The following is a 13,377-nucleotide window of genomic DNA, read 5'->3' on the forward strand; positions in this document are numbered from 1 at the left end:
TATTATTACTGGAGGTGGGTCCAACCTTGTGTGAACAATCAATAAGTCACAAGATACTGATAAATGATAATTGGTCCCAGGTGAGGGGTCGGACTGAGTGACTTGTGTGGGCACGGATACTTCACGTGCCTGCCAAACGATTGGCACACCCCGGCATATCATTTCCATGTGTCTCCAACTCTCAAATCTACCTTGATTGGTAATTTGGTAGTATTCAATAATTTTTCCCAAAAAAAAAAAATATTCACTAATTTGTTTATCAAATTTTCTTTATCAATTTGGTCTCTTTTTCTTCTCTCTTTTTTACTTTTTCACGGTGACACGTCACTACGTCAGGAATGGAGTGAAGTTTTCTAAAAATAGTCTTGTTTAGTTTATTAAAAAAATACTACTAGTATTTTAATATTAGATTGGAGAGAAACAGCATAAAATATTTAAAAGATTAATTTATCTGATTTACGTACAGTTTAGAAAAAAAGTACAGTAATTCTTTTCGAACTGATTTGAAAGATTGTGTAATTTCACATCACAGCTTTTATACTTATTTGAAAATTGTTTTTAGATTTCTTAAAAATGATTATTAAATAATTGAGGTTCAAAATGAAAAATCATTTCACAAATTTATATTTATATGTTGCGTTTGGAACTGTTTATATATGAAACTGGAAAAATTTAAATTGCGGATTCAATATTCTAAACATATAATTTATTTAATATATATATATATATATATAGTATTTTGAGAGTAATTATATTATAATCTCATAAAACAAAATACTATTATCTTATTTTCTTAAGACTGAAAATTTTGAAAATTGTTTTCAGTTTATTTCATAAAATTAAAAAAAAGGACTTAATTTGTGAGGAATTTTGTTTTGTTTTTGTTTTTTTCTTTTTGCAAAGTTGAGGAATAATTGAACATGAACTTAAAACATGACATCATCATATTGGTGGGTTCTTAGTGGACAGACCAATTTGTTCCCGGGTACGTGGCAAGGCTAAATCTCACGTGCCATGCACACAGAAAGATGTGAGTATGTCATCGCCTACTTTTGTAGAATGGAAAAAAAAGCTTATTAGGCACACGCGGCCCACTAGTGCCACGTGGCGAAAGCCAATTTCTTCTCCGCACTTGACACACCGTGTCGTCCTTTCTGCCACGTGTACTACTATAAATTGTTTCCCCTTATCCCTGGCATTAACAAGTTTCTCGTGCTCTTGTCCGCCCCGTTCTCGTTTTAGAGAGAGAAACAAATGGGGGAGAGAGAGAGAGAAAGTTGCTTTTGCTATGTCCGTTATCTTTGAAGAGTGAGAGTCTGAGAGAGTTACCTATTCCTAGAGAGAGAAATATCAAATCTGACGAATTTGGGAACATCTTGGGTTTGTGAAATCTGAATCTGAAATCACCCAATCTGATCTTGTTTTTGGCATTCCATATAAATGGCGACGCCATTGACGGGGATTCAACACAGAGACGGAGGCTTAGCGATAATGGCAGGGCCTGTGAACCAGCTCGATCCATCAGGAACCTCCAACAAGCCTAGCACGAGCCACGAAACTCTAAAATCTCCGATTCTCATCTTCTTGTTCTTCCACAAAGCCATACGTACCGAGCTGGATCACCTCCACCGAGCCGCCATGGCCTTCGCCACCAATCAGCACAGTGACATCAAGCCCTTGTTGGAGCGCTATCACTTCCTTCGATCCATCTACAAGCACCACTGCAATGCCGAGGACGAGGTGTGTACAACAATCGATTTGGAAATGAAAAGAATGAAATCCCTAAAAACTGATGCTTAATTATAAAATCACTCTCTTGGACTGTTGAAATTGAATGGTTGGCGGGTTGTATTAAATCATCTGACTAATTTAAAGATATTTAAATTGTTTTCTTTTGTGTTTCAAATTCGAAGCACCATTGCAATGCCGAGGATAATTCGAAGTCACTAGAATTTGTTTTCGACTCATATAGATAGTTTTAGTAATTATGCTGTTGAAATTGTATTATTTGCGCCATTTATTCTACTAGACTGAATTCTCATTTCTCAATTTTTGTTTAAGTATATTCATTTAACCAATTCAAATAATTTTTATGCCCTGTATGTCATCTCCTGTCGGTACTTTTGTCAGTCTTCTCCTTACACATATGCATGTATATATATATATATATATATATTGTTGTAATTATTAATTTTATTTTCGGAAAAATGCTTTGACTGAAATGCCGGTGATTGTTCAGTTCTCTTGTGCTGTAAATACCATGCCTTGAAGTTGCCTATGGCTTGGTCAGTTTCAAATCACCACGTGGAATCTGGTATTATTTGTTTTCAAACTTGCATTACCTGTAGAGCTCCAAATATGTCGACCTTTTTGGTGGTGGATATTAGAGAGTGAGATTTTGGCATGACGATTGATGTATGGATATCCTTCTTGGAGAAAAGTTTCCAGATTATTTAGTACAGCTTCTAAAAGAAAAGTAGCTACAGATCTCAAGTAATGTAAGAGGGGGGAGTAGTGAGGTATCCCAGGTTTACTAGCACAGCCCAAGATTGGGAAACATAGTTACCAAATACTTTTTCTGAGTTTGATATAGACATTGCATCTGTCTCAGGTATAGGGAGTATGGTTTATGTTTGAAGGTGGATTGAAGTTGAAAATTTGGCACTGAAATTCTTTGTAAGGTGCTTCGCAGTTTGAGGTTTGTAAATCTGTTGAGAATGTATTTGAACCGGCCTTTAAAGGTCTCTCTCTCTCCCCCTGTCTCTCTTTGGAATTTAACCTTGGAGGTAATGTTAACCATTGATATCTTGGGGGATTGGAAAAAAATTTGATTATGAACTGCTGCTGCATGTGTAGAGTATTTGAGTATGTGGACAATCTAATGATTCAATATGTTGTGGCGCGAGACTTTTTATGTGTGCAATTTTCACATTTTGGTGTGCTTTGGGTCTTTGATTCTTGCATCATTTGGTAGCTAGGTGTATTTGGAAAGAAGGGATAGGTGCACTTTTGAGGAGGTAAGTTCACAAATTGAATAAGATGATAATTAATTTCGTTCTATTAATTTCATATACTCTGTTGAAAATTGAAGTTGTAGAGGTGATTTGAAAATTTCTTGTTTACTTTTTTGATAGGTTGAATGTACATGGGTTGTGCATCTTGTACCATGTTAATATACTTACAAAGAAGAGTATGCTTTTGTAGTATGATCTTAGGTGGAAAATAAAAATGACCTTATGGTAGCTTGTGTTTACAAACGAAATAAGGCCTTCAGATTGTGCAGAATGGCCTCAAGTATTTGGGACAAAGTTCTCTTGAGTTGCATTGTTGGATCGGTACATTATTCTCTTAACGTATGCCTAGTTAGGACCATAATAATTTGTATCCTTGATACATTGTGCCCGCGATATATGGTTTCATAGGACCTCCAACTATTCTTTACCTCGAATTTCCTTCATACATGGTCCATAATTCTACTAAAGCTCTGCCACAGTTTGTATTTTGTAGTACCTTCCATTTCCATAATAACTTGAAAAGCTTTGAAATATAGTCTTAGAGCCTAATCACAAATTAGTTTTGCATGTGTTTTGGTGAGATATCTCTCACCTTCAAACCTCTGCTTTATATAATTGAATATGTACTTCTTGTAAGTTTTAAGTGCGTCATTTATTTTTCTATTCTTATCACACAATACTCTTACTGATCTATTAACAACCAGTAGATCTACGCCAGGAGAATTAGTAATGTGTCAGGAGAAATTGGTACAAAAACAAATTCACTTCAGGGATATAGGTACGGTGTAGGGGACACCTTAACTTCATGATATAGGGTTCAAATGTAGCCGGCCCTAAGCAGGGAGAACTCCTCTTTTTGTACTTTCTTCTACGCGAAAAGAGTTCTACTTTTAGAAGCCAACAATATATTTTAATTTTATATTTATTTAATTATTGAAAAAGTATCAGTTTAATATATATATATATATATATATATATATGGTTGTAAATGAAACAAGGCGCCTTTGATTATTGCTTACTAATTTAGTTTTACAATTGTAGCTCATTCTTTCTTCTTAACAACAAATCTACCACACTTCTTTTCATCTCATTAATGTTGCTTAACTAAATAATCAATAGTTCAAATAATAACATTAAATAGGTATTAGTCATTCGTCATTGTTGTTGTTATTATTTTATTTTATTTTATTTGATAAGCAAAATTGTATTGAGAAGAGTTCAAAAGGGGAACACATCCCTTAATAGCTACACAAGGCCAAATATGGCACTAAACTCTCAAAAAGTCCAAAAAATCAACTATCTTTACTTTAGCATTGTCCTTATCATACCCTCATGCTCACCAACCTCTCTTCTTCACCTTACTCATCAGAATTGTGGTCTCTTTATGCATTAGCATCTTTACTGCTTTTTCTTGTTGTTTTTCCCGCAATAGAATAGATGATATTGCTAAAAAGGCCCTTCTCAGATGATGAGGTATCGGAGTTGCAAACAAGGATAAGGCCCTAGACCATGATGGATCACTGTGGCTTTCTTATCATATTAGTGGTTTGCAGTTAGGCACAATGTGATCTTAGTGGTGTCTTTTGTCTTTGGGTGTGGGACTTTCGATTAAATCCCGAATACGTTGTTCTTTACCCTTATTGAAGGAGAGCAGTTGGTAATGGCATAAGGGACCTTGCGCCATTTAGTTTAGTGGGGAGTATATCATAAAATTCTTTGGCCAGAATCTAGCTTTGGAAATGTGTTGAAGTGTGGTGGAATTTCTAAGACTAAGAATGGTTTGTGGGTGAAAGGAAAATATTAGTTATGATTCGTTTTCCCAGTTAGGTGTTGCTCTAGTACAAGGATGTTAGACCTAGGGCTAATATGCAAGTTTGAAAAAAGGAAATCAAAATTTTTTTTTTTGACAAGTAAAAATGTATTAGAAAGCGTTCAAAAGGGGAATGCATCCCGAAAGTTACACAAAGGCAAAAGTCAAAGACAGAGTTCCTAAGATTACAACAATCTCCTCTATAGATTACAATTTTTCCCCATCACCCAACAAAAAAGGAAATCTTACCATGTTTATTGGGACTTCTTGTTGTTTATGCTGGATAAGTGAGTTTCATGGCTTGACTGAGGAGCTGTATGGAGTGTATTTGCTATATAGTGTGAGCTTCGTGGTTCGAAGGAGGAATTGTATGGAGTATAATTGTTGTCTTAAACTACACGCTCAATTCTAACAACTCAGCACTCACTTAAAATAAAATAAAAGATTACATTGAATGAGTTTTGTTCTACTAAATTTGCCAACCTAAATCTATGAACCTAACACATCTACCATCAATATTGGGTGCTGAAAGAAGTTCTACATCATCCTTGCTTCATTGTCTTCTTATGATTCTGTAGTGGTGTGGATGTAGTGATGGGGCAATTCCAGGAGATGTGAATTTTTTGGAAAGGGATCTTGATATCAAATGATGGAGAGTTACATTGCTAAGATTTTCTCATTTATTCCTTGAACTTCTATGGTCTGTGTTTCCCATTCTTGTCTCGGTGATAGAGGTTGGACAAATTTGAGAAGGATCAGTCTCTGCAGAGATGGTGAATTCAAATGTCATTGGAATTATTGGAAGAATGCATGCTTCTTGTAACTGGAGATCTTTCTGGTAGGTGGTGGGGGAGGCTTTTAAACGCTAACAAAGTTTTGTTGGATAATCATACTGGAGATTTATGGTAGCATGGAACAATTCTTAGGTGGAGGTGATAGCTGCCAAGTATGCCTCCAGGTTTTGGTTATTCACAGCTTGTTAGTTGCCATCAATACTGTCATATACATAATGCAGTCTCAGGATTGTTGTTGATGCATAATTCTGTCGCGATCCGGAACGCCTTTCCTGCAAGAAAAAGAGAAGCAGTGATCGAGATAGGCACTGGCGTGGTGCCGGCCTGGTACACTCCGAAGATCAAGTTAGTACTTGATCACTTGTATATGAAAGAAAGACTTTTTGTATGTAATTCTCTGGTACCTTTTGAATCGACCAAACTCCTTTTTATAGGAGATTATTTGGTAGTTGTGTTCAAGTCTGAAATTCCTTCCGTTACCTTTTCCGTTATGATTCAGGAGAGATAGTAGGAGGTGACGTAGTTATCCTTATCTACATTGTAGATTATCTTATCACTTCGGCTTCCTTATCCTTTGAGCTTTTGTATCAATTATAATCAATTAGATACTCTTTGGATTTTTGGTGTGCATAAATATCCCAAATAGGCAGGTTCGGCTAGAGAATTTGAGGCACTATTCCAAGCCCATTGTGCTTTAACCATTCAAGCTCGCTAATAGAAATCTTCAAAGGCCTGGGTTTGGCTTTAGGTCTGGTTCTTCTGGTTGGGCTCTGAGCAAGCTTGGGTTAGGCCCAATTTTGTGAAAAATATCATCTTTTTCTTTTTCAAATGAGTAATACCATTGAAGACAGTTGACTTTTAACCACACGATCAACTTGTTAACTTATTTTTTTTTTTATAAGTATTAAAGGCGCTCCTGAGAACAAACACAAAAAACCAACAAGGGCCAGCTATGATTTCGTCCATTTACCTGAAAGGATAAAGAACTTATGATGTTATATTTGAGGGACCAAATAGGAGTCTCCTCTCCATCAAAGGATCTTGTGTTTCTCTCATGCCACAACCCCCACCAAATCCAAAGGGGAGTGGCCTCCAAGCATCTCTGGCTCGGCTCTCCACTGTATATCCTCTCCTAGCCTTGACATGTGGAACCAGGAGACGCCCAATACATGCCAAAAACCACAAAAAAATAGCCTAAACATCTCTTGCCACTGGACAGCGTAAAGGAAGGTGATTCATTGACTCTACTGCTTCCTTACACATGTAGCACCAATTCACCACAACCTGCCTCCTTCTTAGGTACTCTAGAGTCAAAATCCTCCCAAGAGAAGCTAACCATTAAAAGAAAGCTACCTTTAGGGGGCTTTTGATCTCCAAATAGCTTTCCAAGAAAAAGAACGCATCGGAAAAGCAAGGGAACTCTGATAGCAAGATCGCACACCAAAAGCCCCTGTCGAAGAGTGGTTCCATATCATCTCATCCGTCTCTTTCCCCTCCACCTCCTAACTATATAGAAGAGCTAAGAACTCTTCTACCTCCGTAAGCTTGCAATCGTGAAACTCACTCTAAAATTGCATGTCCTAGGTCATCCTCCCGCTATCAAGACCATAACAGTCTGTATCAAGGCATCCAAAAAAAAAAAAAAAAAAAAAAAAAACAGTCGGTACCAAGGCATGTCTGTCCGTAGGAATCCTGAAAAGTCGCGGACACCTACAAGCTAGAACAGAATCTCCGTGATCCTTCCCAAAATCCAACACACCTGCCACTCCTTGGAAAGCTCATCCCCCCTTTCCGGATATGCTTCCACACCCCCATCCCAGTAGGAGGCCTTACCTCCCCAGAGGTCCTACCACCAAAGCCCTCACTAGTCTGGCTAACAATGACTCTCCTCCACAATCTGGATCTCTCCTCACAAATTTCCAAAGCCATTTGCCCAACAAAGCCTTGTTGAACAAACCCAACCTCCTAATTCCCAGCCCCGTCTTAATGGGGGTACACACCCTCACCCAGCTCAGCTTGTTAACTGAATTCAACAAAAAACACATTTACAGGTCAAAAAGCCAGGACTGTCAAACCAGGCTGGGCTTCAAAAACACATGACCAGGCCCAGCCCATCAGCTTAGTGGCTGAGCTGGTTGCAGTCAGGTTCTGCCGGATTAAAGCCCAATAGGTTGTGTGTTCTGGCCCAAGCAGGGTTTCAGGCTTCGCACTCTTTTTGAATAGCTAGGTGTGCTGCGTTATGCTTACAGTGGCCTTGCATGATTAGTTTGTGGTTGTGGTGGATCATTTGGCTCCATATGAGTGGAAGAAAGCAATGTGGTCTAGTCCACATTGCACAACTATTAGAAAGAAGGTTGGAAGTTGAAACTTTGCAGAGTAATTCTTTGATTTGCTATGAATTTCGGAACGATCTGGGGTTGCATAGGGTATTCAGTTGATTATAGTATTTTTATGCTGAATTCTTCCTTTTGCTGGGGGCAGATTTATTTATTTATTTATTTTTATTTTTATTTTTTATCCAAGGTGGAATGAAGCTTTATTTATTCTAAAGTATGTCCTGTCTGATCAGCAACCCAAGATAACAATTTGACCTGAGGGGAGGGGGCTTTGCATCTTATCTTTGGAATTGAAGACTGCATAAATATCTGTATGTGCAATGCAACTCCAGAGTCTGTTAACCATGTTCTGCATTGTTTTCCATTTGCTATGGGATATAGTGAACAATCTTACATGTTGTGTAATGTACCAGGATGGGTGGATTGGAGACATACTTAATATTTAGTATTGTTTTGCGTGAAGTAGCTACTGTGAGTCTGTGAGACTATGAACCTATGTTCTCATGCTTGTCGGCACAAGTTTTTACCATTGCACCGAAGAAGGGTCCTACCATTTGTAATGTAAAAAAGGTAAGGATATTTTGAATAACTCAAGAAGAAAAAACCGAAATAGTTTGATAATTTTAGTATCAATTACTTTTTGGTAGAAATTTAGGTGAATGCATCTTGACCTATTTGGAAACTAGAAATCGTTTGAAAGTTTCCAGTACCAATTAGCTTTGGAAAATTTTTAAATGAATGCATCTCACGGTTCTCACCTTAAGGGAATGTATAGTAGAGAAAGAATTGGGTACATCATACTTTAAAATAGAAGACGTTTGACCTTTTTGAAGTCAAACGAATAAGTTGGAAAAGAAGCATCTTTGAAATCAAATGAATAAGTTGGAAAAGAAGCATTACGGTGCCGCTCAAAGTGGCATTCTTTACTTGGATAGTGGTGTGGGGCAAGATCTTGACGCTTGATAATTTGAGGAGGCAAAGACAAATCCCGGTTAACTGGTGCTGTATGTGTAAGTGCAATGGGGAATCAGTGGATCATCTTCTTTTGCATTGTCTAGTGGCTTTGGACTGTTGGTGTCTTTTGCTAGGAATGTTTGGGGTTTCGTGGGTAATGCCTCGATCTACGAGAGGATTGATAGAGGCTTGGAGAGGGTGCTATGTGGGAGGTCATGCTCGTGGGTTTTGGAGGATGGCGCCCTTGTGTTTATGGTGGTGTTTGTGGAGGGAGCGGAATAATAGATCCTTTGAAGGAAAGGAATCCTCGATTGTTGTTCTTAAGTCAGTTTTTATTACATCTTTATGTTTTTGGGGTTCGGGTAGGCTTTGTTCCTCCCCGGAGGAGATGATTGATTTTATTTCATCTTTGAGACCATAGGATCCCTTTGTTGTTTTTGGGACATGTTCCCCTTTTGAATGTTTTTTGAATGAATTTGCTTAATTATAAAAAATAAAAAAAAAATTAGATAATAAATTTTCACTCTTAAATTATTCAAGCTAAATATACTAAATATGTCAGCTTTACTTTTTTGGGAAAAGCAGTTGTTTTGTTTTCCGTGAAGGTAACATGAGGAATTATTTTAAACATGAATGATTATTTTTTGGAAATTAAACATGAATGATTGTTGGTTGCCTTTGGAACTCCTTTCCTAATTTTGTAAACCCCCTGCCTGACCTTTTTTTTTCCTGATAGGTTACTTTGGAGCTTCTATTTTCACAAGTGGAAATGTATAATTTAGTGTAAATGTCATCAATTGTAGCCTGTATGAGCACCATGGACTGAGTCTAGCATATTCCAGTGGATTTTGTAATTCATATAAGGCCTAAGACGGGCAGTGTGAAGATCAACTTTTTGACTTTATCTTGGTAGCTATGATGTTCTCATGAGACATGTATCACAGTTTGTTGGGTTTTTAGTTTTGCTCTACATGCCCATACCTGCTTCCAATAACTGGATCCAAAATGGTAACCCTGTAGTAAAATATGGATCTTATCCCAAATGCTAGTTGATAAATGATAAGCAATATATGGAATCTTGTCACAGTGTATTCTTTGGTTGGAAATGCAGGTCATTTTTCCAGCTCTTGATATACGTGTGAAGAATGTGGCACGTACTTACTCTCTTGAGCATGAGGGAGAAAGTTTTCTTTTTGATCAGTTGTTTAAATTGCTGAATTCAAATATGAAAAATGAAGAAAGCTTTAGAAGAGAGTTAGCCTCTTGTACGGGGGCCCTTCAAACATCAATTAGCCAGCACATGTCCAAGGAAGAGGAACAGGTACTTTTTTCTTTCACTTGCATGATGACAGGTGTACATTTCACTAGTGAATGTCCAAGTTATACTGAGCATCTCTGATACATAGGATGTATAATTTTTATTTATTTATTCTTTTTGCTACTGTTGGATACTGGAAGTTGTACAGGAGAGGCACATACATAGTATATATACACATTCAGAAATTTATGAGTGGTTTCTAAGATGGGCCTTCCATAGGCACTTCTTAGATTTCCCAAATTCTTATATTTTGGCTACTGTGTTGCTTCTATCCTTCTTAGATCTTTATTTGTTTAGTTTTAAAATTTTGTTGAGTTTGATTGTATGAACTTGCCTCTCAGTGTTTGCTTTTGATTTTGTTTCTCTCTATTTTTAACATAAATGAGAGATGATCACCATTGGCTCTTATACTTCAAAGTCATATTGATTTTGTTTTGAAGATATGTGTTGTACAGTATTGTATGAGTTGTCACATGTGTACATTTAGTATTGTATGAATTGTCACGCGTGTACAGTTAGTATTGTATGAGTTGTCACCTACCCCTCATTACCATATATAGAATTACCATGTATAGGGTTTACTTGTTCTCCACTCACCTACTCCCGTAGCTTCTCCTATATAAACACCATTGTATTATTTATTCAATAACATATACGTTTTCATAAATTCTCTCTCTCTCTCTTTCAACATGGTATCAGAGCGGAAATCGATCCCTCTTTAAATTTTTTTTAGTCTTATTTAGACTCTCCGATCTTGATTCCATCTCGGCTTTCTCTTAGCAATCTCTTCTCGGTGATCTCAATTCTCGTCTCAACAATCTCTCTCGGATCCCTCCGGCTCTCTCCTCGATAATTTCTCTTGGGTTCATCTCGGCTAGATCTTGGTTCTCTTATCTCGACTCCCGCTCGCTACCATATCTTATTTGTTCGGCAGCACTTGTGATGGATACTAAGGAATCCCATCTTCTTGGGTCAATCACCAGCACCAAACTGAAAGGCTCGAACTACCTTCAATTGTCTCGAGCCTTAGAGGTGTTCTTACGGGCTCAAGGAAAACTGTACTAACTTAAATCAACCAAACCCAGCAGTGATGAAAAGATTATTGAGGCTTGGGAGAAAGAGGATGCTCAGATTATTACTTGGTTATGGAACAACTTGGAGCCTGAGATTTTCAATAACGTGTCATTTCTAGAATCTGCTAAAGATATCTGGGAAAATCTCAGAGACATGTATTCTTCTCTTTCTCGTATTTATCAGTTGTATCAAGATCTTTTTAATCTCCAGCAGGGAGATCGTTCTGTTGAAGATTATTACTCAGAACTAAAGGGCATGTAGGAAGAATTGAATGTCTACCAACCATTGACTACAGACATAGAATAACAAAAACGACACAGGGAGGAGTTTCGGCTGGTAAAATTTTTATTTGGACTTAAACCCGAACTCGCTCTGATCAGTTCGCAGATTTTGTCTGGCAAGGATACCCACAACAAGTGAGACTTTTGCTCGAGTTCGGAGAGCATCTATTCATGCCCTGTGATTGAGAAGGACAACCACTCTGCTCTTGTTGTTCCTATTGAGCGACATGATACTTTCCGTGGAGGATGAGGGGGCAGAGGTCCTTCCAACCCAGGCCGTGGTTCTCGTGGCGGCAGAGGGGGTCGCGGCAGCAAGAAGTGTACTCATTGTGGCAGAAACAATCACTCTGTTGACTTCTGTTGGGCTCTTCATGGCAAGCCAGCTTGGTCTAATCAAGCTTCGGTTTCGGAGGAGACTACTCCCACTCCTACGAATGAACAAGTCCTCCTAATATGATTCTCTGGTAAAGCGTGAGCATGCAAATCAGCCCTCCTCCACCGCTACTATTGTTACTTCAGGTAATATGTGTTTCCATGCTTCATCTTCTACACCTTGGATTATTGATTCAGGGGCATCCGATGACAGGTAACCCATCTCTTCTTTATGATATTTCTCATGTTTTCTCACCATCGGTTGTTACTATAGCGAATGGTGCCAAATCACCTGTTCATGGAATTGGTACCTTCCACACTTCGGGTCTCACTTTTTCATTAGGTTTATATATCCCTCAATTTTCATTCAATTTATTGTCAGTTCGCAAAATCATATCAGATTTAAATTGCTCATCTACTTTTTCTCCTTCCCGTTGTGTCTTTCAGGATCTTAAGACGAAGAAGACGATTGGTGGGGGGTTTGAGAAGGATGGTCTTTACTACTTCCAGCCAACTACTGCTTTGACAGCTCTACATTCCACCTCCTCTTCAGCCTACCAGTGGCATTACCGCCTTGGACATCCCTATTCAAATAGTCTTCGAGCCTTGGTCCCTTCTTTAGTTGATTTTTCTAAGTTTAATTGTACTACTTATGAACTTAGTAAACATCGTTGGGCTACTTTTAAGTCTCGTTTTGATAATAAAAGTTTAAAACCTTTTGAGTTAGTACATTCGGATGTTTGGGGACCGGCTCGTACTACTGGTTTATTTGGTGCTCGTTATTTTGTGTCATTTATTGATGATTATTCACGTTTAACTTGGGTTTATATTCTTAAAGATAGATTTCAAGTATTCTATGTTTTTCAATCCTTTTATGCTGAAATTCAAAATCAGTATAATGCAAAATTACTTGTTCTTAGAATTGACAATGCACTTGAATATAAACTTAATGTCTTTAAAAAGTTTCTTGAGTCGAGGGGCATTATCCATCAAACATCTTGTGCTGATACCCCGCAACAAAATGAAGTTGCTGAACGGAAGAATGACCCACTCCTAGCTATCGCTTGTGCCTTAATAATTCAAATGTATGTTCCAAAACATTTTTGTGCAGATACAGTTCTGGTTGCTGCTTATCTTTTAAACCGCATGCCTTCTAGGGTCCTTCAAGGAAAATCACCCTTCCAAATGATGTTTTTGACAAAAACCCTTTTTCCATTCCTCCAAGATGTTTGTGTGTGTCTGTTTTGTTCATAATCTAAGTCCGGGGCGAGACAAACTTGATTTTCGTGCTCACAAATGTATTTTCTTAGGTTATTCTCGCACTCAAAAAGGGATATAAATGTTACAGTCCAACTCTTTGTAAACAATGTGTGTGCAGATGTAACTTTCTTTGAGGACGTTCCTTATTATTTCCAGGAACGCAG

At 37.8% G+C, this 13,377-nt stretch overlaps 1 protein-coding gene across 1 annotated transcript in view; it reads left to right on the forward strand.

Moving 5' to 3' along the window:
- The first annotated feature begins 1,217 nt into the window (after positions 1 to 1,217).
- The window catches only part of LOC132295430 (zinc finger protein BRUTUS-like), a 37,587-nt gene continuing 25,427 nt past the window's right edge, over positions 1,218 to 13,377 (forward strand). Inside the window, exons 1-2 of the mRNA XM_059793704.1 lie at positions 1,218 to 1,740; positions 10,020 to 10,229. Coding sequence (XP_059649687.1) covers positions 1,441 to 1,740; positions 10,020 to 10,229 — 510 coding nt within the window. The 5' untranslated portion in view covers positions 1,218 to 1,440. The remainder of the gene's footprint in view (positions 1,741 to 10,019; positions 10,230 to 13,377) is intronic.

The sequence above is a fragment of the Cornus florida genome, unplaced genomic scaffold, assembly GCF_030987335.1.
Source record: "Cornus florida cultivar Cherokee Brave unplaced genomic scaffold, ASM3098733v1 CherokeeBrave_3.0.0_Hap2_Chr02, whole genome shotgun sequence".
In the NCBI taxonomy this organism is placed as follows: domain Eukaryota; kingdom Viridiplantae; phylum Streptophyta; class Magnoliopsida; order Cornales; family Cornaceae; genus Cornus; species Cornus florida.